We start from the raw sequence: 27,541 nt of genomic DNA on the forward strand, positions 1-27,541 counted from the left end.
TTAGTACTTAGCTAAGGCCCACTTGTGGGATTAAATGTACCCATACAAGAATGGAGGTAACAACAAAAGAGAAGGGAACAGAAAAGTAATAAGAATAAAGAAAGAAGAGAGAGAACACAGAAGCATTTAAGGGAGTCAGTGATAGTGCCTCGTGTCAAAATTAATCGTATCTTAGACACCTAACTTACTTTAAATTCTCAGAATCTGAGAAGACAATTCAGCTGTTAACATTACTTTTCATTTTCATTGAAAAAAAAACCCCTTAATTTCCCTCTGTTTGCTTTCATAAGTAAATCTAGCCTTACTCAGGTAAGAAAAAGAGCTCTTCAAAATACATGGATCTTGTAAGTTATATATTGCTTCTTAAATTAGAATACAGTCAATCCAGCAGAAAAAGATAACACTGTAGGAAGTATTAAATTAAAAAGTTACATAATGAAGTGATATATACATCTCAAGATCAAGAATAAACACCTAAATGAAATATCTGATAGCATATAAAAACTCTAAGAAACAAAAGGTATTAAATAAAGTTTTTATATATTTGGGAAAATACTCCATTAGTTTCAAAGACCAGAATACTCTCGATGATATATTTACCAATGGGTATAATTTCCAGCTCTAAAGAGATGCCTACCTTATTATTTCCTGAAATCCTTTCTGTTTCATTTTCAATTTCTTGTCGAATTTCATCAAAATCTGTGTAAAGCTAAAAATTATTGAAACAAAAAACACGGTATTCAAAATAAGATTAAAAGTTCTTAAGCAGGGATTGATAAATTTCAAGGATGTCTATGGATCTGCTTCAGAGAATTAGTAAACAAACTCTAATATACACATATATTTTTTCTGAGCCAAAGAGTCATAGTTTATATCAGTTTTTCAACGCTGCCTGAGCCCACAACAGTTAAGAGTCTCAGAGAGAACAGGGCTCAACTTAAATGTTTTCCAAATAAACTACTATGGTTAGAAATGTTAAGATAAGATTTATTTTATAAGGAACAGCTGCTTCAAGATAACAATGCTACATTGCCAATCATAAGAAACTAAATTATCAACTACTTGTACCCCAAAAAAATGTTTTCAACATGTTACTTCTTCACCATATTCTTCTACAATTACCTTATTTTTGGTGTGAAGAAATTTACCCCATTCTTCTGCTTCAACCCCTGGAAAAAGAAAAACTCCATTTATTGGAAACTATGGAAATTACTTTTTATCTCTATTTAGGAATTCAAAAAGGCAGTACAATATTATTTTTTCCTATTTTGCCATTAACTACAAGTTAACTTATATTTTAAGATCTGCTAAATTATACTCTCACATTTTAAGAATTGTACCAGGTATTTCAGAAACGACTAATTTCAGAGTTGCTCACAGGTCTTCCCACTAGTTGAAATCTAGATTTTAACAAATAAAACTGTTTACCTCTCCTCATATTATAATAAAATATGTATACTTTATTTTTAAATATCTTACACATAAAAAGCAGTTTATCTGATGAAAATACTCAAGCTAATGGCTAAAAGAAGAAAACTTATGAGTCATACTGAATAATAGTGCAAAAAGCATATATAATAGATTTACATGTAACTCATAAAAATTTGCAATATGTGAATGAAACAGCTAACTTTTCATTCTGTTTTGTCGTTTTTATTTTAATTTGATTTCTTGTTGGTAACCCATAAAGTCACAATTTGTCGTTACTTTAAAGAGCTCTCTCAGTAGTGTGAAGCTACTCCATAATTTATATGCGTTTTCAACGTTATTTTTCCCCCCCAGGAACAAGATTATGTTCTCCCTTGGAATTGAAGGTAGGTAAGAAATGAAATGGCACGGGGTGTGGGGAACCTGGCATATGCCCTGTATGGAGTTGCTACTCGCCAGTAGTTTCCAAAAATAGGTCTGTTCCTCTTGCACTTGCTGAAAAAAGGAAAAATTATTCACTGCAGGTACTGTTTTGAGTGGTCTGAGACTTGGAGACCAAATTTTGTTCTGATTTTCCCAGAGAAGCTAGAAATGCTTAATTGTAGAAAGGTAAACTAACTTTGCCTCCCCGAAGCACAGCTATTCTGTTTTTGCCAAAAACAGAGTTTCAAACATCTTAATGATTAAGTTTATGAGTAACACATACCAGCCACCTGAGATCAAAATAAAAATGACTGTAAGATATTCAAATAAATATTTACTGAGGAAAAGGTGGATCAATTTCTTTGGTGGGATAAAGGTAAAGAAACTGGATCCTTTTTGCAAGTAAAATGCTCACCTACTTGAAGCTTAGTACCTTCTTCCAAGAAGTCTCATTGGAGGACTGGAGTAATCTAGATGAATAGAACTCAGAGGCAGGTACTATATACCAAAGGGGTGTTTTTAATTTACCTTATCATATAGAAGAGGCCTGGCTTCACAAGCATGTTTTTAAAAATAAAAATAAAATAAATTACATTCACCACCAAAAAAAGCCTGCATTCTGATGCAATGCCAAAAGGTAACAAGAACCACTAACACCTGCAATCAATCAATGTGGATAGGCAAATAAAAATGGAAGAAAAAAAATGCACACAGCCTGTAAGAGTACAAAAGCACACATGCAGGCACAATAGGAAAAGAAGGGCCAAAAACAAATGGATAAAGGAAACCTTTAGAAAGGTGTCTTGAGTTTTTCCATGTAGCAGGGTCTGTAGTTAAAGAGAAACAGCACAGAATGATAAGTTTAGTGCTTATCCCTAATATTTCAAACCTTTCTAAAAAATCAAGTGTGCAAAAAACCTGAACACATTTCAAATGCCATTTCAAATGCATTCAATTATTCCAAATTTACAACTATAAAATTTCCATTACAATTAGTTATAATTAGAGGGATTATATAATATTTTAAATGACACAAATGAAGTATATAGTGTGCCATAATTTATTTTTTATTTTCCATTACACCTAATTATATCACCTCTGGTTTCTAATTCTAACAAAATGGATTAAAATTAATTTACTATTCAAAAATTTGTCTTAGACATCTGATAACTATGGGTAAAGATAAATTACCTAGTGGAAAAAAATCTACAAAACATATCAAACACAATCTTTCAAAACCTTTAAAGTAAATATGAAAGTATTTACCAATTGAGCTTTCTAAGGGATTATTTTCTTTGAAATATATATTGAATTAACAGAACACCACAGAAACAGTTTTGGTCTTTAGTCAGCATGCTACTTTTGGATTTAGTCTACAAGGAGATCTGAGGAAAACTTGATTTATTTCTTATGAATATATGAAAGGTAATCATAGAGTTCAAAGTTCAAACTAAATCACCATCTCACTTGAAAACAGTTTTTGTTTTTAATAAGATTTTATCAGAAAATTCTTTTACATTGGCAGAAGTGGGGGGCAAGATGAGAAATACTATAAATCTATATATTGACACCTCAATTATCCTATGTAGTTGGCAGAATGAGGGATCTCATGTTATATAAATTTTCCTGATAATTGAATTATACATAGTAATACTTAAATAGTTTAGCCAGTTTTGATGGACCTATATTTAAAATGGATTATACTGCTCCATGTCGTGTTAGAATCCACTGCTCTTAAACTTACGCCTTTGTTATATAATAGAGCCCTTTGAGGCTACAAATCCCTATACAAAATGGTTAGAGACTGATTTTTTCTTTTTTTGAAGTTCTCCTGTCTTTATGTTTTCCTCCCCTTTCTCCTGTATGGTTGCCAGGCTGTCAGGTAGTTCATACTCTTCTGGCTGTCTCCTGCTTCACTGTTCCTAATTTCCTCTAGGGTAGAATGATTTGTGGTAAGGTAGAACTGTTTATCCTAAGGATAAATGGGCTCTGATGAGAAGTTAAAGAACTATTCTAGTTATTAATAAGATATATGACATTTAGTACTCAAAATTTACAAAATCTATTTTGTGTTCTGGGTGGCTGAGTTGTCATTTGAAGTGAGATTTTATGTTTTTTAATATAAAAAATAAGCACTAAGCTTGGGGAAAGAAAATATATATATATATATAGGTAAAGATATGCAGATTTACTGACCAACCACCAAGAAGAGACATCAACAAAACAGAGTGGACATACAAACAAAGAGATACCAAGGAACTGACACTTCTATAGGTGAAATGTACACCCCTTCCAGAAACACTGCCCACATCTGCAAATAGTTTCTGAGAGACAGGATATCATCTGCCCTTTTCAAGGTGACTGAAGAAAATGAAGAGTTAAAAGCAACAGACTTAACACCATACAGTTTCTTGAAGTCTTAGTTTAAGGTATTTGGTAAAACTGATGATGTTAGTTAGTGAGAATGAAATTTTTAAAGAGTTATTCTATACATTTGAAGCTGGACCATAAATTAGTCCAAAATGATTAAATTCAAGGTTCAGAATTTCAATAATAAAGAAATATTACAGAAAAGCAAAGCGATGAATAATATACCAAGAAGATACCTAATATAATTAAAAGACTCCTACATATCCTCTGGCAGTCTATCCAAAAATATTTATCATTATATCATTATATGTTAACATCTACAACTTCATTAACTTGCTTTAGCGATTAACTTTCTGTAGTCATTGTAGATGCTCATGACAGGTCTTTTTTTTCCCCTTTAAAAAAAAAAATCAAACGATCACAACAATGCTCCTATAATAAGTAAAGGAAAAGATCAGATACAGAAATTAAAGTAACTCCAATTGCATCAAATTATCATCCCATCTTAGATTAGAATATAAGAAACAGAATGAAACTTCACTGAAAACAGATCTCTGCAGAATGAGAAACAAATATGGTACTCTGCTGCAAATGCAATTTAATACTTAGAACATTTTATAGACTTTTATAAATAAGACAAAATGTGAACCAAACACTGAAGATTAAACATATTACTCTCATCAAATATTCCAAACCTCACTAATGTAAAAGTATGATTAATAGAGGATACATATTTAATAGACAATTTAAAACATGCTAATAAAGATAGTGTGTCTTAGGGCTTCCCTGGTGGCACAGTGGTTGAGAGCCCGCCTGCCGATGAAGGGGACGCGGGTTCGTGCCCCGGTCCAGGAAGATCCCACATGCTGCGGAGCAGCTGGGCCCGTGAGCCGTGGCCATTGAGCCTGCGCGTCCAGAGCCTGTGCTCCGCAACGGGAGAGGCCACAACAGTGAGAGGCTCACATACCGCAAAAAAAAAAAAAAAAAAGATAGTGTGTCTTAAAATATTTTCAGTTTAACCAAAGAAGAACTGCTATAAAGGATGGTGCATATTTTCTTATCATGATACTCCACGTTTACTATTTGGGTGAGGGAGGAATCTAAAAAGTATGTGCTATATAGGTAAGCCTTAGCAAGAGAAGGATAGTAAAAAAAATAATAATAATTAGAGACCTCCCTGGCAGTCTGGTGGTTAAGACACCATGCTTCCACTACAGGAAGTGTAGGTTCAATCCCCGGTCGGGGAACTAAGATACCTCATGCTACGTGGAGTGGCAAAAATAATAATAATTTTTTTAGAAAAACTCTTTCTAAAAATAATATTCATCTTAGGGCTTCCCTGGTGGCGCAGTGGTTTAGAGTCCGCTTGCCAATGCAGGGGACACGGGTTTGTGCCCCGGTCTGGGAAGATCCCACATGCCGTGGAGCGGCCAGGCCCGTGAGCCATGGCCGCTGAGCCTGCGCGTCCAGAGCGTGTGCTCCGCAACGGGATAGGCCACAACAGTGAGAGGCCCGCATACTGCAAAATAAATAAATAAATAAATAAATAAATAAATAATAATATTCATCTTAGATTTGAAGGGCCAAAGATTCAAAATTAGCAGACACATGGCAAGACCAGAAAAGGGAAGGTAAGATAACATTGTCAGGCTGAAAAGCTAAATCATTTTAATTTTATTTAAAAGTAAATATTTAAACTAGAATCTAAAATATTTAAATTCTAGGGACTTCCCTGGTGGTCCAGTGGTTAAGACTCTGCGCTTCCACTACAGGGGGCACAGGTTCGATCCCTGGTCGGAAAACTAAGATCCCACGTGCCGCCTGGCATGGGGAAAAAAAGAAAATATTTCAATTCTAAAACAAAGTGAAAAAGCAAAAACATTGTTTTAAACACAAGGAAAAAAAGTTTAAAACACTCCAAAAGACACAAAATCTTTTAAAAATAACTGATTCTCGTTTACCAAGTAGCTCACTAGATCCTCCACTAAATAGCATTAACAACAGTTTACTAAACTGAATTACCAGAAAGGTTCTCTTTCAAACAAGTTGACTCACGGTCCTCAAAAACAACAAAAATTACTCTTTTTTAACGAGAAAAGATGCATACCACTTTTCTTCACAAGACTCCTGATTTTGCTACAGCCACTAATTTCTAATTAGCTCATATCTTTTGAAGATTGGACCAAAAATGAAGAATTTTTAAATAATTTATATTCCAATTCTAAAATTTACCATTTTCTTCTCCTGTTGTTTTTCGTTTATCTTCGGGTGAAACATGGACTAGCTGCAGAATGAGAGGTCTCCGGGTGACAATACCAGTGCCTCTGGGAAGCAGGTCCCTCCCCACTAGGCTTTCTAGCACTGAGCTCTTTCCACTGCTCTGAAAACGGAATACACAAGAGCAAAATGAGTTTCTTAACAGATTTTTTTGTAACTCAGTAAGACTATGCTATATAATTACTTTAAAAAAATTATTGCCAAGTCTTTTAAAATGAAAGTTTAAAATGAAGTTTATTTTCTATTATATGATCTTTATTTCTTTAAAATAAAAAAGTACAAAAAGAGAAAATATATACCCTAGTGCAAAATCAATTAGTTATGTGGTAACAATATCTATGATTATTTCATGGGATATATAAAAATTTATAACTCAAAACAAAAGAGAGAGACAATATGAAAGCCCCAATTCCCCATAATTTTCCTACCTTTTCTGATACTCTCAACCATATAATATTAGGTATTTTCAAAACCTATATAATATTGGTATACATAAAATTATGCCCAGAATATGTAGATACTTTACTTTAAATGGGATAGTAGTACTATGTGTATTTTTCTCTAACCCACTTTTATTTTTAATATAACAATCAGGGATATCATTCCATATCAATATATTTACTTCTGTGCTTAATAGTTAAATAGTATTCTGTATGTAAAACCAAACCCCAACTGATGGACATTTAAATGGTCCTTGCCACTATTAACAATGCTGCAATAAACATACTTTGTACATATAACCTTACTCACTTATCCTATTACCTCATTAGATTTACTTAGTTCATTAAATGAAATTGCTGTGATTAAAGAGCATACAGATTTTATGCATTCAGATACTAGCAGACTGCACACTACAAGATGGGGGGCACCAAGCTATGCTTTATGTTCAATCTGCTGCATCCCCATCAGCATTGGGCATTACCACTTTTTTGAGTCTTTGCTACTTTTTTTTGATAGATAAACACTGACAGTTCATTTAAATTTGCATTTCTTTATTATTCAGCCTAGTATCACTTTGTTTAAGGGCCTTTTGTATTTCTCCTTCAGTGATTTGCTTGTTCAAATGCTGGTATATTATGTGTCTTATTAGTTTATAAAGATCTTTATCCATATAAGTATTTATTTTTTGTTGTTTTGAATATTTTCCCCAAACTTTTTATTTTGAAAATTTCAAAGCCACAAGAGTTGCAAGAATATTAACAGTGAATACCCATATACTGTAACAAAAGTACCATATACCTTAACTAATTATTAGTATTTTGACACATTTGCTTTATGTCTCTTCTTACACACACACATCTTTTCTTTTGCTGTCCCTTTTGAGAGCGGGTTAATATGTCATGACAGTTCATCCCTAAGTATAGTGGCATATCTCTAAGAATAAGGGCATTCTACTATACAACCACACTACAATGATCACAGTGAGGAAATTTAACATAGACACAATACTAATAAACAGTATATAATCAAATAATATATAAACTTGTCTCTATTATGCATTTTTATATTATACATAAATGTTTACACATTTTCTATTTTTTCAACTTTGTAATTCATATTTTTCTGTAACAGAATGTTTTCCTTACTGTATTTTTTCTTAGTCAAAACTAGTACATCTTCTAATTTCATACTTCTACAAAAGCAAACACCCTAAACTCATCTACTGTATCAGAAAGGGTCTACAGGAAACAGATGGCCCATTCAAGTTAGAATAATTTAAGGAAAGTTTATTTACAAGTGGACTATTTACAAAGTTTTGGAAGAGGGGGATCACAAGGGATAGTGCAATAATGTGGGCTGGTAATGACAGAGCAGCTCTTATCACTCACAAGCTCCAAAAGATGGATGAGAACTTTTAGAGAGCCAGCCAAAGGCACCTACACATAGGAAGTAAGCCAGGGGAATAAATACCCAGACTTTAGTCTCCTCCTTTCTCTAAGTCCTGCCAAGGCTCCCCATTTCCAAACCCAATAGGCAGAGGGCATTCCTATTGTCCAGAAAGGTCCCCTATGATGGAGAAAAGTAATGTTGAGTGGATAAGGAGTGTCAAATTTAAGATTATGTGGCACATCCGGTTTTGCTAGGTTTTGGAGTCCAGGTCTGCCACTCTCATAAGTAAAACGGGTGCTTCCCCCATTTCTTTTCTGTACTCTAAAATAATTTAAACAACACGCAAGGGGGACCTTCAAGATGGCAGAGGAGTAAGACATGGAGATCAGCTTCCTCCCCACAGATACATCAAAAACACATCTACAGGGGCTCCCCTGGTGGTGCAGTGGTTGAGAGTCTGCCTGCCGATGCAGGGGACACGGGTTCATGCCCCGGTCTGGGAGGATCCCACATGCCGCGGAGCGGCTGGGCCCATGAGCCGTGGCCGCTGGGCCTGTGCGTCCAGAGCCTGTGCTCCGCAACGGGAGAGGCCACAGCAGTGAGAGGCCCGCGTACTGCATTAAAAATAAATAAATAAATACATCTACATGTGGAACAACTCCTATAGAACACCTACTGAACACTGGCAGAGGACCTCAGACTTCCCAAAAGGCAAGAAAATCTCCACGTACCTGGCCATGTGGCTGACAGGGTCTTGGTGCTCCAGCCTGGTGTCAGGCCTGAGCCTCTGAAGTGGGAGACCGAGTTCAGGACACTGGACCAACAGAGACCACCCAGCCCTGTGCAATATCAATCTGTGAGAGCTCTCACAGAGATCTCTGTCTCAACGCAAAGACCCAGCTCCACGCAAAGGCCAGCAAGCTCCAGTGCTGGACGCCCCATGACAAACAACTACCAAGACAAGAACACAACCCCACCCATTGGCACAGAGGCTGCCTAATATCATACTAAGTTCACAGACACCCCAAAACACACCACCAGACATGGCCCTGCCCACCAGAAAGACAAGATCCAGCCCCACCCACCAGAACACAGGCACCAGTCCCCTCCACCAGGAAGCCTAAACAAGCCACTAAACCAACCTCACCCAAAGAAGGCAGACACCAAAAACAATGGGAACTATGAACCTGCAGCCTGTGATAAGGAGACCACAAACACAGTAAGCTAAGCAAAATGAGGAGACAAAGAAACACAGAGCGGATTAAGGAGCAAGGTAAAAACCCAGCAGACCAAACAAAGGAAGAGGAAATAGGCACTATATCTTAAAAAGAATTCAGAGAATAATGGTAAAGACATCCAAAATCTTGGAAATAGAATGGAAAAAATAAAAGAAACTTTTAACAAGGACCTAGAAGAACTAAAGAGCAAACAAACAATGATGAACAACACAATAAATGGAACTGAAAATTCTCTAGAAGGAAGCAATAGCAGAATAACTGAGGCAGAAGAACAGATAAGTGACCAGGAAAATAAAATAATGGAAATAACCACCGCAGAGCAGAATAAAGAAAAAAGAATGAAAAGAATCGAGGACAGTCTCAGCGACCTCTGGGACAACATTAAATGCACCAACATTCAAATTATAGGGGTCCCAGAAGAAGAAGAGAAAAAGAAAGGGTCTGAGAAAATATTTGAAGAGATTTTAATTGAAAACTTCCCTAACATGGGAAAGGAAATAGTCAATCCAGTTTAGGAGGCACAGAGAGTCCCATACAGGATAAATCCCAGTAGAAACACACCAAGACACATATTAATCAAACTATCAAAAATTAGGTACAAAGAAAAAATGTTAAAAGCAGCAAGGGAAAAGCAAAAAATAACATACAAGGGAATTCCCATAAGGTTAACAGCTGATCTTTCAGCAGATACTCTGCAAGCCAGAAGGGAGTGGCAGGACATATTTAAAGTGATGAAAGGGAAAAACCTACAACCAAGATTACTCTAAAAAAAATAAAAAAAATAAAAAAAAAAATAAATAAATAAAAAAAAAAAAAGATTACTCTACACAGCAAGGATCTCATTCAGATTCCACGGAGAAATTAAAAACCTTACAGACAAGCAAAATTTAAGAGAAATCAGCACCACCAAACCAGCTTTACAACAAATGCTAAAGGAACTTCTCTAGGCAGGAAACACAAGAAAAGGAAAAGACCTACAATTACAAACCCAAAACAATTAAGAAAATGGTAATAGGAACATACATATCGATACTTACCTTTAATGTAAATGGATTAAAGGCTCCAACCCAAAGACATAGACTGGCTGAATAGATACAAACACAAGACCTGTATATATGCTGTCTACAAGAGACCCACTTCAGACCTAGGGACATATACAGACTGAAAGTGAGGGGATGGAAAAAGATATTCCATGCAAATGGAAATGAAAAGAAAGCTGGAGTTGCAATTCTCATATCAGACAAAATGCACTTTAAAATAAAGACTATTACAAGACACAAAGAAGGACACTACATAATGATCAAGGGATCAATCCAAGAAGAAGACATAACAATTGTAAATATTTATGCACCCAACATAGGAGCACCTCGATACATAAGGCAAACACTAACAGCCACAAAACGGGAAATAGACAGTAACACAATCATAGTAGGGGACTTTAACACCCCACTTTCACCAATGGACAGATCAACCAAAATGAAAACAAATAAGGAAACACAAGCTTTAAATTACACATTAAACAAGATGGACTTAATTGATATTTATAGGACATTCCATCCAAAAACAACAGAATACACTTTGTTCTCAAGTGCTCATGGAACAGTCTCCAGACTAGATCATATGTTGGGTCACAAATCAAGCCTTGGTAAATTTAAGAAAAATGAAATTGTATCAAGTGTCTTTTCCAACAACGCTATGAGACTAGATATCAATTACAGGAAAAAAACTTTAAAAAAAACCAAACACATGGAGGCTAAACAATACACTACTTAATAACCAAGAGAGCACTGAAGAAATAAAAGAGGAAATCAAAAAATACCTAGAAACAAATGACAACGAAAACATGATGACCCAAAACCTATGGGATGCAGCAAAAGCAGTTCTAAGAGGGAAATTTATAGCAATACAATCCTTCCTCAAGAAACAAGAAAAATCTCAAATAAACCACCTAATCTTACACCTAAAGCAATTAGAGAAAAAACAAAAAAAACCCAAAGTTAGCAGAAGGAAAGAAATCATAAAGATTAGATCAGATATAAATGAATAAGAGATGAAGGAAATAATAGCAAAGATCAATAAAACTAAAAGCTGGTTCTTTGAGAAGATAAACTAAATTGATCAACCATTAGCCAGACTCATCAAGAAGAAAAGGGAGAAGACTCAAATCAACAGAATTAGAAATGAAAATGGAGAAGAAACAACAGACACTACAGAAATACAAAGGATCATGAGAGATTACTACAAGCAACTATATGCCAATAAAATGGACAACCTGGAAGAAATGGACAAATTCTTAGAAAAGCACAACCTTCCAAGACTGAACCAGGAAGAAATAGAAAATATAAACAGACCAATCACAAGCACTGAAATTGAAACTGTGATTAAAAATCTTCCAACAAACAAAAGCCCAGGACCTGATGGCTTCACAGGTGAATTCTATCAAACATTTCGAGAAGAACTAACATCTATCCTTCTCAAACTCTTCCAAAAAATTGCAGAGGAAGGAACACTCCCAAACTCATTCTACGAGGCCACCATCACCCTGATACCAAAACCAAAGATGTCACAATAAAAGAACAGTACAGGCCAATATCACTGATGAACATGGAGGCAAACATCCTCAACAAAACACTAGCAAACAGAATCCAACAGCACATTTAAAGAATCACACACCATGATCAAATGGGGTTTACCCCAGGAATGCAAGGATTCTTCAATATATGCAAATCAATCAATGCAATACACCATATTAACAAATTGAAGGATAAAAACCATATGATAACCTCAATAGATGCAGAAAAAGCTTTCAAAAAAATTCAACACTCATTTATGATAAAAACTCTCCAGAAAGTAGTCATAGAGGGAACCTACCTCAATATAATAAAGGCCATATATGACAAACCCACAGCCAACATCATCCTCAATGGTGAAAAACTGAAACTATTTCCTATAAGATCAGGAACAAGACACAGTTGCCCACTCTCACCACTATTATTCAACATACTTTTGGAAGTTTTAGCCACAGCAATCAGAGAAGAAAATGAAATAAAAGGAATCCAAAATTGAGTTATTTGTAGTGAGGTAGATGGACTCAGAGTGAAGTAAGTCAGAAGGAGAAAAACAAGTACCATATGCTAACACATATATATATGGAGTCTAGAAAAAAAAAGTGGTTCTGAATAACCTAGGGTCAGAGCAGGAATAAAGACACAGACATAGAGAATGGACTTGAGGGCACAGGGAGGGGGAAGGGTAAGCTGGATCGAAGTGAGAGAGTGGCACTGACGTAGCTAGTGGGAAGCAGCCACATAGCACAGGGAGATCAGCTCCGTGATTTGTAACCTCCTAAAGGGGTGGGATAGGGAGGGTGGGAGGGAGACGCAAGAGGGAGGAGATATGGGGTATATGTATATGTATAGCTGATTCACTTATAAAGCAGAAACTAACACACCATTGTAAAGCAATTATACTCCAATAAAGATGTTAAAAAATAAAAATAAAAAAGAGACCTGTTAAAAAAAAAAAAAAAAAAAAGAGACCTGTACCACAATGTTCATTACAACACTATTTACAATAGCCAGGACATGGAAGCAACCTAAGTGTCCATTGACAGATGAAGGGATAAAGAAGATGTGGCCCATATATACAATGGAATATTACTCAGCCATAAAAAGAAACGAAATTGCGTTATTTGTAGTGAGGTGGATGGACCTAGAGTCTGTCATACAGAGTGAAGTAAGTCAGAAAGAGAAAAATACTGTATGCTAACACACATATATGGAATCTTAAAAAAAAGGGTTCTAATGAACCTGGGGCAAGACAGGAATAAAGATGCAGACGTAGAGAATGGACTTGAGGACACAGGGATGGGGAGGGGTAAGCTAGGTGCTTTGTGACCACCTAGAGGGGTGGGATAGGGAGAGTGGGAGGGAGACGCAAGAGGGCAGAGATATGGGGATATATGTATACATATAGCTGGTTCACTGTTATACAGCAGAAACTAACACACCATTGTAAAGCAATTATACTCCAATAAAGATGTTAAAAAAAAAACACGGAAATTTCCTGTTCTTTATGTGTTTGATTAAAAATCTATCCAGAAAAGTCAAGTAATTCTCATGGATTTTCAAATTTATAAGCATAACTACTTATAATATTCTTAGAAATTGTTCACTTTTCTTATTTCTAGTATTTTATCTTTTTTCCCCCATTAAAAAAAATATTTTTTTTTAATTGGGGTATAGTTGCTTTACAATGTTGTGCTAGCTCCTGCTGCACAGCAAAGTGAACCAGCCACATGTATACACATGTCCCCTCCTCTTTGGATTTCCTTCCCATTTAGGTCACCACAGAGCACTGAGTAGAGTTCCCCATGCTGTACAGCAGGTCCTCATTAGTTATTTTATACCTAGGCATATATATATGTCAATCCCAATCTCCCAAGTCATCCCACCCACCCACCCCTTTTCCCCCTGGTGTCCACACGTTTGTTCTCTACATCTATGTCTCTATTTTGGCTTTGCAAATAGGTTCATCTTCACCATTTTTATAGATTCCACATATATGCATTAATATATATTTGTTTTTCTCTCTCTGGCTTACTTCAATCTATATGACAGTCTCTTGGTCCTCTAATATTTTATCTTTATGTTCTTTTTTCTGACCAGATTTCCCAATTGACTATTATATTGATTTTATTGGTCAAATCTGTATTTTATTGATTTCATTTTGTAATTATTTATTTTTAGTACTGTTAATTTCTTCTTGCTGGATTTGTTTTCTGGGGAAGAGGGTTATTTGGCCCATCCACCCTACACACACACATACATCTCTCAGTATGAGTCATCTCTATCTTCTTTCTTCTATACTGAGAATCTTGGTTCTCAAGGACACAGTTTGTGGCCAAATTAAAAGAAAACACTCATTTGCTTTTTATTTCACATTACACACAGTCTCCAAATCATAATACCAATACTACCACCACCAATATGATTACTGAAAATAGTTTTTTAAATATTTTGCACATGATTCCTCTATTCTCCTTCTCATCTGTTTACAGACTGTACTTCCTCCTTTTTTTAACCCCACTAAGTCTTGGTTCTACAAGTATATGTATAGTACTGTCAGTCCTTATATTAATGTCTCTCTAGTCATTTTGATTCTCTTCCTGAAGATTCCTCAGGAAGAGCCAATGGGAACAATATTCTTCAGTTCTAGCACACTGATAACAGTTTGTGACTTTTGTACTTGAAAAACAGTTTGGTTATATGTAAAATATTGGGCTCATGCTTTCTTGAGTATCTTAAATATGGAATTCCATAATAAATTGTGTCTTTTCTCATAAATTCTCTCATAATAAGAACAGATCTTCTCTCATAAATTTTTACTGTTGAAAAATATAATAAACTGATTTTCCTTCCCTGATTTTGCTTAGAAGTCTGAAGAATTTTTATTTTTCCTTTAAAGTTCAATAATTTTACTAGACTGTGTCTTAGTGTTGGTCTTGCTGTGTCAATGTTCTCAGGCATGTGCTGAGCTCTTTCAAAATGGAGTTCCAAGTCTGTTTTTAATTCAGTTAAATTGTAAGTTTTCGTATCTGTTCTGCTCCCTTGCCATCATTTTTTTCTTCTTTGGGGATTCCTATTATACATATGTTGGATCTTCCTTGCCTGTTTTCAATATGTCAATTTCTATCAAATTCTTTTTACAGCTCCTTTTTATCCCATCTTTAAAAATGTCTTCCTCCTTTTCAACATCTTTCTCTTTCAAAGGTATTATCTGTTATGTTTATATGCCCTGGTGTTTTCCTTCTAATTTGTCATTTCTAAAATAAATTTTCTTTCAATTCTAATATTTCACAAAGTTCTACCACCTAGCATTTAAAAAATGTTTTTCTTATGCAAACTTTTTTTTTGAAATGCCTTATTCTCATTATAATGTCTTTTGACTTGCCTTTTGTCTTCATATCTAATGGTTTTCATCTGTTTTGTGGACGTCTTTCTGGTGTGCTTTCATTGTCTATAGGAATGCTATTTAGAGTCCCATTTTTCTTCAGATACTTTGTAAACTTTTGACAACAATCATTTCATATTGTTGATATTTAAATGAAGTTCATTTTCCTGAAGTTTCAGAAGGAGTTTTGGCCTAGAATAGCTATTCTAACTTCACTCTAAAACTCCCTCTTGTTTTTGTACAGTGTTTGGAAATAAAGTTCTTTGTTTTCTGAGATATCTTGATTCTGTTCCTCTCCACCACTTTTATCTGGACCTTCTCTTTTCTTTGTATTCTTCAGGGGATGTTTAATTGTAATGTCAGTTCCTTCTCATGTGCAGATTGGTCCTGGAAGGTAGCTTTGGTTGGTTTTAGAAGTTTCAAGGTCCTCCAGTCCCTTAAGGGTTTACAAAAGACCTCTTTCACTCACCCATTATCAGTGTGTGCAAAACCCCTCCCAGTTTCAGCTGGCATTTGTAAACTGGCCCTCCAGGCTTTCCAGTGATTGCCTTTTGGCTATTTTTCAATTCTCACATTCATTTAAAGTTCCACTGCTTCCTTCTTCCTTCATAGACAATAATACACAGGTCTTGGAGCTGTTAGTGGTCTATCCCCAAACTACTGGTGTTTGAGTGTTTGTAGAGAGAAATATGCTCAACTAATTTTCTTCTAAATGTTGTTCATGGATTTTGAGTTTTCCTATTTTATTTGTTCTGTTTTTATGGGAAAGTCATACAAGGATTAGGAAACGATTCTACCACTGCTGTCATCTTCCCAGAATCCCCAACAAAGAAATTTAACCCACTTTGAAATACTCAGACTAATGTTTAGTTTTATGTAAGTTTTTAAATATTATTCAGTCATAAAAAGGAATAAAGTACTGATACATGCTATAATATGGATGAACCACAGAAACATTATACTATGTGAAAGAAGTCAGTCACAAAATACCACATATTATTTGATCCTGTTTACATGAAATGTCCAGAAGAAGCAAGAAAGTAGATTAAGTGGCTGCCTAACATTGGGGGCAGAGGAGAGTAGGGAGTGACTGCTAATGGATACAAGCTTTCCTTCTGGGATGATACAATATATAATTAGATTATGGTGATGGTTGCACAACTCTATGGACATGCTAAAAACCAGTTAACTATACATTTCACAAATTCCAGAACAATTATAAACAACTGTTAAAAATCATGACTTTATACATCAGAGAACATAAGAATATTTTCATGACTTTGAGATAGAAAGTACAAACTAGAGAAGAAAAGATTGTTAATTCACCTACTGCAAAATTGAAATTTATTTTACTCATACAAAATAATTGGGGGAAAATATTTTTTTTAAATTAATTTATTTATTTTTTGGCTGCGTTGGGTCTTCCTTGCTGTGCACGGGCTTTCTCTCTAGTTGCAGTGAGCAGGGGCTACTCTTTGTTGTGGTGCATGGGCTTCTCATTGCAGTGGCTTCTCTAGAGCACAGGCTCTAGAGTGTGCAGGCTTCAGTAGATGTGGCACGTTGGCTCAGTAGTTGTGGCTCGTGGGCTCTAGAGTGCAGGCTCAGTAATTGTGGTGCACGGGCTTAGTTGCTCTGCGGCATGTGGGATCTTCCCAGACCAGGGTTCGAACCCGTGTCGCCTGCATTGGCAGGTGGATTCCCAACCACTGCACCACCAGGGAAGCCCCAATAATTGGGGGAAAATATTTCTGACTCATGTAACTGACAAAGAATTAGCAACCAAAATGTAAAAGTGACTCCTACAAACCATTAAGAAAAAGATGAATACTATAATAGAAAATCATGTGCAGAGACATGAACAGAAACTCACAACAGAACCACAAAGAGCCAAGAAATAACTTGCTCCAACTTATTAGTAATCAGGGAACTGCAATAAAAAGGACAATGAAATACCATAAATTTAAAATGTGACAATACAAAGTATAGGTATAAACAAATAAACAAACTCCACTCTGTACATGGGAATGTAAATGGTTACAAACATTCTGAGGAGCAAGTAGGAATATCAAGTAAAAATGAAAATATATATATCCTACAGTCTAGTAATTCCACTACTTGATACTTTAGAGAAATTCTCAAACGTGTACAATGAAGCATTCTTAGGAATGTTTCCAGCACTGTTGTTTACTACAACTGCTATAGCAAACAAGGGCAAACACTCAAATATTCAAGGAGAGGAGAAATTTTGATATATTTATATACTCGATTACAGCAGTATAAGTGAGCAAACTAGGAATATATATGTGTATGTATGGGTAAATCTCACATGTATGATTGTGTAAAAATAACACTGAAGAGGAATATATACTATTTGACATCACTTACTTCAGGTAAGTGTAAAACATGTAAAACAATATATATTACTTACGTTATCTACATATGTACTATATGTAAAATGAAATGCATAGGCGTGATAAACACTAAATTCAGGAAATTGGTTATGTCTCTGTGGGAAGAAGGAAAATTCATCTAGATAGTTAATATTTTTTTTCTTAAACTGGGAAGTAGATACAATGGTGTCCTAATATTATCCTTTGTACCTTTTCGATGTTTTCAATATTTCAAAATAATTTTTAATGCCTCAAATGTGGTACGGGATTTCATATTGATGAGGTAATTAAAGAAGCTCCATTTCCACCACCCTCCCATACCCTAAGCAGACACCTGGTATAGCCACACACAGCTTGGATATAGGTTACGGACTAGTCCCTTTGTCCACCCTGGCCTTCTGTACAAGTGATTTATACTAGCTTAGGTGTCCAACTCTGCTAGAAAGTTCCAAGTACTATATTCAAGCTACAACAGAGATCTGGAAGCAATTCAGGTAATATTTCAATTTTATTTCACAATACCTTGGATGGGAAATGAAGGAATTTTTTAAAAAAAATTTTTCTGTTCTCTCTTGTTCAGTATGTTTCACTGCATTCAAATAATGGTTATAGTATAGATGAATACAGAATTCTATAATCACAATGAATCCCTCTGAGAACTCTAAATTTTAAATATTTCTCCATGGCATCTAACATTTACTGTTGCAGATTGAAAGTCTGATGCCAGTCTGATTCTCTTTCCCTTTTAGGAAATCTTTTTTTCCTCCTTCCTTCTATTTTGACACTTGGAGAATTCTGGGGTTTTGTATAAGTTTGGATTTCAGAAATTTACCCAGGGTATGTCAATCCTTTCAATATTTGTGCCCAGCAATTGAAATCTGAAGATGTGGGGGACTTTGGCTCACTGTCTGATTATTCTTTGTCCATCCAAGTGTTCTTTCTCAATCAACTATGAAAAGGATTTTGGCTCTCTTAGCTCTCACCATCAAGTCTCTCATCTCTAATAAATTTCATAACATATGGTTTTGATTTGTCTTTTAATAGAATTCCTCAAGTTGTTTTTCTATTTCATAAATTAGGTTTTCAACAATGTTAGTGTGACTGTTGTTCTCCATCACTCCCACCCACTATGCCGTTTTGTTCTTTCTTCTTAAATATGACAATACAAAGTATAGGTATAAACAAAAAATACTTTTTAAATTTCTCTCCTAAATCCTGTATTAACCTCATTTTGTTACTGTGATTATCTACCTTAGTCTCCTTTATGGCTACTAATTTTCAGTTAGTTGTACATTTTTATGTATCTACATATAGATTTTTTTGAAGACGGGTTATTGTGGACTGAACTGCATCTCCCCAAAACTCATATGTTGAAGCTCTAACCCCCTTAGAAGGTGTACCTCATACCCCAATATGTGACCATATTTGGAGACAACCTTCAAATAGGTGATTAAGTTAAAACAAGGTGATTAGGGTGGGCCCTAATCCAATCTGACTGGTGTCCTTACTAAAAAAGAAAATTTGGGGACAACAGAGAGACATTAGGGATGTGACACACAGATGAAAGAGCATGTGAGGACACAGAGAGAAGGCAGCCATCTGCAAGCCAAGGAGAGAGGCCTCAAAAGAAACCAAACCTTCCTACATCTTGATATTGGACTTCTAGTCTCCAGAACTGTAAGAAAATAAATTTCTGTTGCTTCTGTGCACATGTTGTTTATGTGCCACCCAGTCTTGTGTGGTATTTTGTTATGGCAGCCCTAGCAAACTAACGAACATGGGTTACAAACTCAACTGCCCCCACAAACAAAGCAGATAACCTGAATGGGTAAATCAACTCAATTGATTTGGGTAATGGGTAAATGGGTAAATCAAATCAATTTTGACTTCAGTCAAAATGACATCAGATTGTATTCTTCTGACATTCTGTTTGCGTATTAAAAATATAAGATCTCACATCTCACAAAATAAAAGACTGTCTCTCAGGAATAGTAAAAATATAAGAATATTTCCCAGGTAGTCTTTAACTTTCCCCTTTTTATAGAAACATGAAAACATGTTAACATTTCATTGCTGTCTTCAAACTATAAAAAAGAGCAACACATACATTATGATAAGGAAGGAAGGCTAACTAAATACAGCCTGACCCATCTAAAGCAGACATTTTTCAAATCCATTGTAAATGTGGGTGTAGTGTTATCAGATTTTCTGATTTTTTTAAAGGAAAAACCAGAAACCTGGCCCTTTCCATTAAATCCACCAATTTTTAAACACTGGCAACTCTTTCTTTTTTTTTTTAAACATATTGTGTGTATCAGTTCCAGTTCAAGATGGCAACATAGGAGGATCCTGAACTCACCTCCTACCATGGACACACAGAATTTACAGCTAGAAATGGAACAATTCCCTCTGAAAGAAACTAAAAAATTAGCTGAGCAACTCCTACATATCAGGCAAATGACAAAAACCCATATCAAAACAGGCTGGAGAGGCTAAGACACAATCTCACCATAAACCTCACCCCACATGTAGTGACCCACAATTACGAGGGAACTCACAACATCTGCAAGACTTGGAGAGGTGGCTGTTTATGCTAATGCATACAAACCAACACAGAGAGTCAAGGAAAATAAAGAAACAGAGGAATCTATTCCAAACAAAAGAACAAGGTAAAACTTCAGGAAAAAACCTTAATGAAATGGAGATAATATATCTGATAAAGTTCAAATTAACAGTCATAAAAATGCTAAACAAGCTCAAAAAAATGAGTGAACAAAGAGAGACTTTCAACAGAAAGAAAATACAAGAAAGTACCAAACAGAGGTTCAACAGCAGACTACATGAAGCAAAGGATCAATGAACTTGAAGAGAGGGCACTGGAACTCATCTACTCAGCAGTGAAAAGACAGTTCAAGGGACTTATAGGACAACATCAAGTGGACCAACATTCACATTATAGGAGTTTCAGAAGAAGAAAAAGAGAAAGGGGCAGAAAACTTATTTGAAGAAATAACAGCTAAAAATGTCCCTAACCCAGGGAAAATAACATTCAGATACAGGAAGTTCAGAGAGTTCCAAAAAAGATGAACCCAAAGAGACCCACACCATTTATAATTAAAATGTCAAAAGTTAAAGACAAGGAGAGAACTTTAAAAGCAACAGCAGAAAAACAACTTGTTATGTATAAGGAAAATCCCCCCTAAAATCATCAGCAGATTTTTGGATAGAAACATTGCAGTCCAGAAGGGAATGAGTGGCATGACATATTCAAAGTGCTGAAAGAAAAAAAACTGCCAACCAAGAAATCTCTACCCAGAAAAGTTGTCCTTCACTATGGAAGGAGACATAAGAGTTTTCCAGACAAGCAAAAGCTGAAGGAGTTCATCACCACTAGACTGGCCTTACAGGAAATGTTAAAGGGATTCCTTTAAGCTGAAATGAAAGAGAGCTAATTAGTAACAGGGAAACATTAAACTATAAATTTCACTAGTAAAGATAAATATGTAGGGCTTCCCTGGTGGCACAGTGGTTAAGAATCTGCCTGCCAATGCAAGGGACATGGGTTTGAGCCCTGGTCTGGGAAGATTCCACATGCCGTGGAGAAACTGGGCCCGTGAGCCACAATTACTGAGCCTGCACATCTGGAGCCTGTGCTCCTCAAAAAGAGAGGCTGCAATAGTAAGAGGCCTGCGCACCGCAACGAAGAGTGGCCCCTGCTTGCCGCAACTAGAGAAAGCCCTCGCATAAAAACAAAGACCCAACAAAGCCAAAAGTAAATAAATAAATAAATACATAAATAAGGTAAATATGTAGTAAAATTCAGAATAATATAACATAAAGATGGTAGGTTAATCACTTATAAATCTAGTATGAAGAGTAAAAGACAAAAGTAGTCAAAATAATTATAACTGCAGTACTTGTTAATAGATACATAAGATTAGAAAGATGTAAAAAAAAAAGATTAGAAAGATGTAAGTTATAACATCAAAAACATAAAATGTGCAAGGTAGGGGAGTAAAATGTAGAGCTTTAGAACGCACTGTACTGATGTTATCAACTTAAAATAGACTCTTATAAATAAAGGCTGGTTTAAGTAAGCCTCATGGTAACCACCAACCAAAAACCTATAGTAGAAATGTAAAAGATAAAGAAAAGGAATCTAAAAATACCACTACAGAAAATCACAAAGAAAAAGAATGAGAAGAAAAAAACAAAGGAATTTACAAAACAGCCAGAAAAAAATTAACAAAGTGGCAATAAGCATTTACATACCTATCAAAAATTACTTCAACTGTAAATGGGCTAAATTCTCCAAATAAAAGATACAGAGTACCCTGAAAGGATTAAAAAAAAAAAATACAAGAGCCATCTCTACACAGCCTACAAGAGACTCACTTCAGATGTAAGGAAACACACACACTGAAAGTGAAAGGATGGAAAAAAATATTCCCATTCAAATGGAAACCAAAGAAACCTGGGGTGGCCATACTTACATCAGACAAAATAGACTTTAAAACAAAGACTCCATTAAGAGAAAAAAAGGAATTATATAATGATAAAGGGGTCAATCTAACAAGAGGATATAACATTTGCAAGTATTTGTGCATGCAATATAGGAGCACAAAATATATAAAGTAAATATTAATAGGCATGTAAGGAGAAGTACACAGCAATACAATAAGAGTAGGGGACTTCATAGATCATACAGATAGAAAATCAATCAACATTGGCCTTAAATGACATGTTAGACCAGACGGACTATACATATACAGAACATTCCACCCAAAAGCAACAGAGTACTCATTCTTCTCAAGCACAAATGGAACATTCTTCAGGATACATCACATGTTAGGCCACAGGACAAGGCTTAATAAATTTAAGAAGACTGAAATCGTATAAAGCACCTTTTCCAACCATCATGGTATGAAATTAGAAATCAATCATAAGAAGAAAACTGGAAAATTCACGGTACTAAACAATATGCTACTGAACAACCAATGGATGAAAGAAGAAGTCAAAACAGAAATCAAAAAATATCTTGAGACAAATAAAAATAGAAAAACCACATACCAGAACTTATGGAATGCAGCAAAAGTAGTTTTTAGAGGGAAGTTCACAGCAATAAATGTCTACATGTAGAAACAAGAAAGATCTCAAATAAAGAAACTAACTTTAGGTCTTCCCTGGTGGCACAGTGGTTGGGAGTCTGCCTGCCGATGCAGGGGACACAGGTTCGTGCCCCAGTCCAGGAGGATCCCGCGTGCCGCGGACTGGCTGGGCCCATGAGTCATGGCCGCTGAGCCTGCGCGTCTGAAGCCTGTGCTCTGCAGCGGGAGAGGCCACAGCAGTGAGAGGCCAGCATACCACAAAAAAAAAAAAAAAGAAAAAGAAACTAACTTTACACCTCCAGGAACTATTAAAAAACAAACAAAGCAAGCCCAAAGTTAGTAGTAAAGGAAGGATATATCAAAGATCAGATCAGATAATAATGAGATAGAGACTTAAAAAAAAAAAAACAATTAGAAAAGATCACTGAAACTAAGAGCTGGTTCTTTTTTTTTTTCCGGTATGCGGGCCTCTCACTGTTGTGGCCTCTCCCGTTGCTCCAGACGCGCAGGCTCAGCGGCCATGGCTCACGGGCCCAGCCCCTCTGCGGCACGTGGGATCCTCCCAGACCGGGGCACAAACTCATGTCCCCTGCATCGGCAGGCGGACTCTCAACCACTGCACCACAAGGGAAGCCCAAGAGCTGGTTCTTTAAAATGATAAAATGGACATACATTTAGCTAGACTCACCAAGGAAAACAGAGGACTCAAATAAATAAAATAAGAAATGAAAGAGAGGTCACAACGGATACCACAAAAATACAAAAGATCATGAGAAACTGGCATGAAAAACTATACACCAAAAAGTTGGACAAAATAGACAAATTCCTATCATACAACCTACCAAGGCTGATTCATGAAGAAAAAGAAAATCTAAACATACCAATTACTAGCAAGGAGACTGAATCAGTAATTAAAACCACCCAACAAACAAAAGTCTAGGAGCAGACAACTTCACCAGTGAATCCAAACACTCAAAGAAGAATCAACACCACTCCTTCCCAAACTCTTCCAAAAAAGAAAAGGAGGGAACAATTCCAAACTCATTTTACAAAGCCAGCATTACCCTGATACCAAAACCAGACAAGGACACTACAAGAAAAGAAAATTACAGGCCGATATCCCTCATGAACATAGATGCAAAAATTCTCAACAAAATTATAGCAAACTGAATTCAACAATACATTAAAAGGATCACACACCATGATCGAGTGGGATTTATTCCAGGGATGCAAGGATAACTCAACATCTGCAAATGAATGTCATACACCACATTAACAAAATGAAGGGGACTTCCCTGGCGGCGCAGTGGTTAAGAATCCACCTGCCAATGCAGGGGACACGGGTTCGATCCCTTGTCCGGGAAGATACCACATGCCGCGGAGCAACTAAGCCTGTGCACCACAACTACTGAGCCTGTGCTCTAGAGCCCATGAGCCACAACTACTGAGCCCACATGCCACAACAACTGAAGCCCGTGTGCCTAGAGACTGTGCTCGTCAACAAGAAAAGCCACTGCAATGAGAAGCCCAGGTACCTCAATGAGCCTGCGCGTCCGGAGCCTATGCTCCACAATGGGAGAGGCCACAACAGTGAGAGGCCCGCGTACCACAAAAAAAAAAAAAAAAAAAAAAAGATTGTTAAAATGTCCATATTAACCAAAGCAATCTACAAATTCAGTACAATGCCTATCAAAATGCCAATGGCATTTTTCAAAGAAACAGAGCAAATAATCCTAAAATTTGTATGGAACCACATAAATATATAAATAAATAGCCAAAGCAATCGTGAGAACGAAGAACAAAGCTAGAGGCATCATGCTTCCTGATTTCAAACTGTTAAAAAGCTATAATAATCTGGGAGTTCCCTGGTGGCCTAGTGGTTAGGATTCTGGGCTTTCACTGCCATGGCCCAGGTTCAATCCCTGGTCAGGGAATTGAGATCCCACAAGCCACGTGGCGTGGCCAAGAAAAAAAAGCTAATAGTATGGCAATGGCATAAAAACAGACACATAAACCAATGGAATAGAGAGCTCAGAAATAAACCTACGCATATATGGACAATTAATTTACAACAAAGGGGTCAAGAATATAAAATGGGGAAAGGACAGTCTCTTCAATAAATGGTGTTGGGAAACTGGACAGCCCACATGCAAAAGCATGACCTAGACCACTATCTTACACTATACCAAAAAAAAAAAAAAAAAAGTCAGCTGAAAATGCGTTAAAAACTTGAATATAAGCCCCGAAAATATAAAACTCCTAGAAGAAAAAAACATACGTTGTAAGCTCCTTGACATTGGTTTGGGTGATGATTTTTTGGATTTGACACCAAATCAAAGCCAACTAAAGTAAAAATAAACAAGGGGGAGTACATCAAACTAAAAAGCTTCTGCACTGCAAAGAAAACCATCAACAAAGTGAAAAAGCAACCCATGGAGTGGGAAAAAATATTTTCAAACCACTTATCCAATAAGGGGCTAACATACAAAATATACAAAGAACTCAGACAACTCAAGAGCAAAAAACAAAAAACAACACACATACAAATAACCTGATTTAAAAATGAACTTAAGGGAATTCCCTGGTAGTCCAGTGGTTAGAACTCCCGGCTTTCACTGCCGAGGGCCCAGGTTTGATCCCTGGTCGGGGAATTTAAGTTCCCACAAGCTACACAGCCTAAATAAATAAATAAATAAAAATTAAAATAAAAATGAACTTAGGACCCAAGTAGCCATTTTTCCAAAGAAGACATACAAATGGCCAACAGGTGCATGAAAAGATGCTCAACATCACTAATCACCCGGGAGATGCAAATCAAGGCCACAATGAGATATCACCTCACACCTGTTATAATGGCTATTACTAAAAAGACAAGAAATAAGTGTTGAGGATGTGGAGGAAAGGAAACCCTCATACACTTTTGGTGGGAATGTATATTGGTGCAGCCACTATAAAAAACAGTATGGAGGTTCCTCTAAAAATTAAAAATAGAGCTACCATATAATCCAGCAATTCCACCTCTGGGTATTTATTTGAAGGATACAAAAACACTAAATTGAAAAGATATATGCATCCCTATGTTCGTTCCAGCATTATTTCAAAAAGCCAAGAAATGGAAATAACCTAAAAGTCCACTAGTGGATGAATAAAGTAAATGTGTGTACATCACACACACACACACACACACACACACACACACACACACACAGAGGAATATCATTCAGCCATAAAAAAAGAAGGAAATACTGCTATTTACAACAACATAAATGGACCTTGCTAAGTAAAATAAGTCAGACAGAGAAAAGCAAATACCACATGATCTCATTTATATGTGGAATCTAAAACAAAAACAAAACAAACAGCAAAAAAACCAAACTCATAAATACAGAGAACAGACTGGTGGTTGCCAGAGGTGGGGGGTGGGTGAAATGGGTAAAAGTGGCCAAAAGGTACAATCTTCCAGTTATAAAGTAAGTCCTAGGGATGTAATGTATAGCATAGTGACTGTAGATAATAATACTGTGGTGTATATTTTAAAGTTACTAAGAGAGTAAATCTTAATAGTTCTCATCATAAGAAAAAGAACTTTGGGACTTCCCTGGTGGTCCAGTGGTAAAGAATCCACCTTCCAACGCAGGGGATGCGGGTTTGATCCCTGGTCAGGGAACTAAGATCCCACATTCCACAGGTCAACTAAGCCCACACGCCACAACTACCGAGCTCACATGTCTCAACTAGAGAGCCTGTGTGCCACAAACTACAGAGCTCACACACTGTGGAACCCACGCACCACAACTATACAGCCCTCGTGCCCTGGAGCCTGTGCACCACAACTAGAGAGAGAAAACCTGCACGCCACAACTAGAGAGAAGCCCACGCACTGCAACAAAAAAAATATTAAATAAAAGAATTGTAACTATGTGTGGTGATGGACTACTAGACTTATTGGTACTCTAGACTTATTGGCATTCTAGACTTATTGTGGTGATTGTTTCCCAATGTTTAGACTTGTCAAATCGCTACGTTATACAACTGAAACTAATGTCAATTATATCACAAGTTTTTAAAAATTTTATGTGTCAACACACATAGACCAAACAAAACATGTCTGTGCACTCCCAATTTTCACCTCAGTATTCTAAATGGCCATAGGTTTCTTCAACAATTGTTTAGATCAGTGCTTGTTTCTCCCTGGTGACTTAAACATTCCATGTCTGCACTCTTTCCAGGAAGGTGAGTGGCTACAGCAGTTCCAAAGTGGCAAAAGTCACAGCTGGCATGCTCTGAAAATAGGGCTCTCTTGGCACTGCAATGTCTTCTGTTTTTTTCATCTCTACATACTCCCCAAATCAATTCAATATCCTGTATATTTAGGGGCTAAAAATTTGTGTGTATGCTTTCAGTGTCATCTTTTAGTTTCTTCCAAATTGCACTGTACTGAGATTTATAGTGTTTTGAATTTATATTTTGAGATGGAGCCTTAATGTTTTGTCATATTTTTAGCTCTTTGTGATACCTAACATCA

At 36.2% G+C, this 27,541-nt stretch overlaps 1 protein-coding gene across 7 annotated transcripts in view; it reads right to left on the minus strand.

Moving 5' to 3' along the window:
* DNM1L (dynamin 1 like) overlaps positions 1-27,541 on the minus strand; it is a 62,268-nt gene that overhangs the window by 27,096 nt on the left and 7,631 nt on the right. For 4 of the 7 annotated variants that reach the window (XM_032647232.1, XM_032647235.1, XM_032647233.1 and 1 more), the window contains exons 2-4: positions 6,454-6,601; positions 1,123-1,169; positions 638-709 (exon numbers count right to left, since the gene is read on the minus strand). In XM_032647232.1, coding sequence (XP_032503123.1) covers positions 638-709; positions 1,123-1,169; positions 6,454-6,601 — 267 coding nt within the window. Of the gene's footprint in view, positions 1-637; positions 710-1,122; positions 1,170-2,639; positions 2,679-6,453; positions 6,602-27,541 lie in introns of all 7 variants that reach the window. The other 3 variants (XM_032647234.1, XM_032647231.1, XM_032647230.1) reach the window with 1 other exon arrangement.

The sequence above is a fragment of the Phocoena sinus genome, chromosome 10 (genome assembly GCF_008692025.1).
Source record: "Phocoena sinus isolate mPhoSin1 chromosome 10, mPhoSin1.pri, whole genome shotgun sequence".
NCBI lineage: Eukaryota > Metazoa > Chordata > Mammalia > Artiodactyla > Phocoenidae > Phocoena > Phocoena sinus.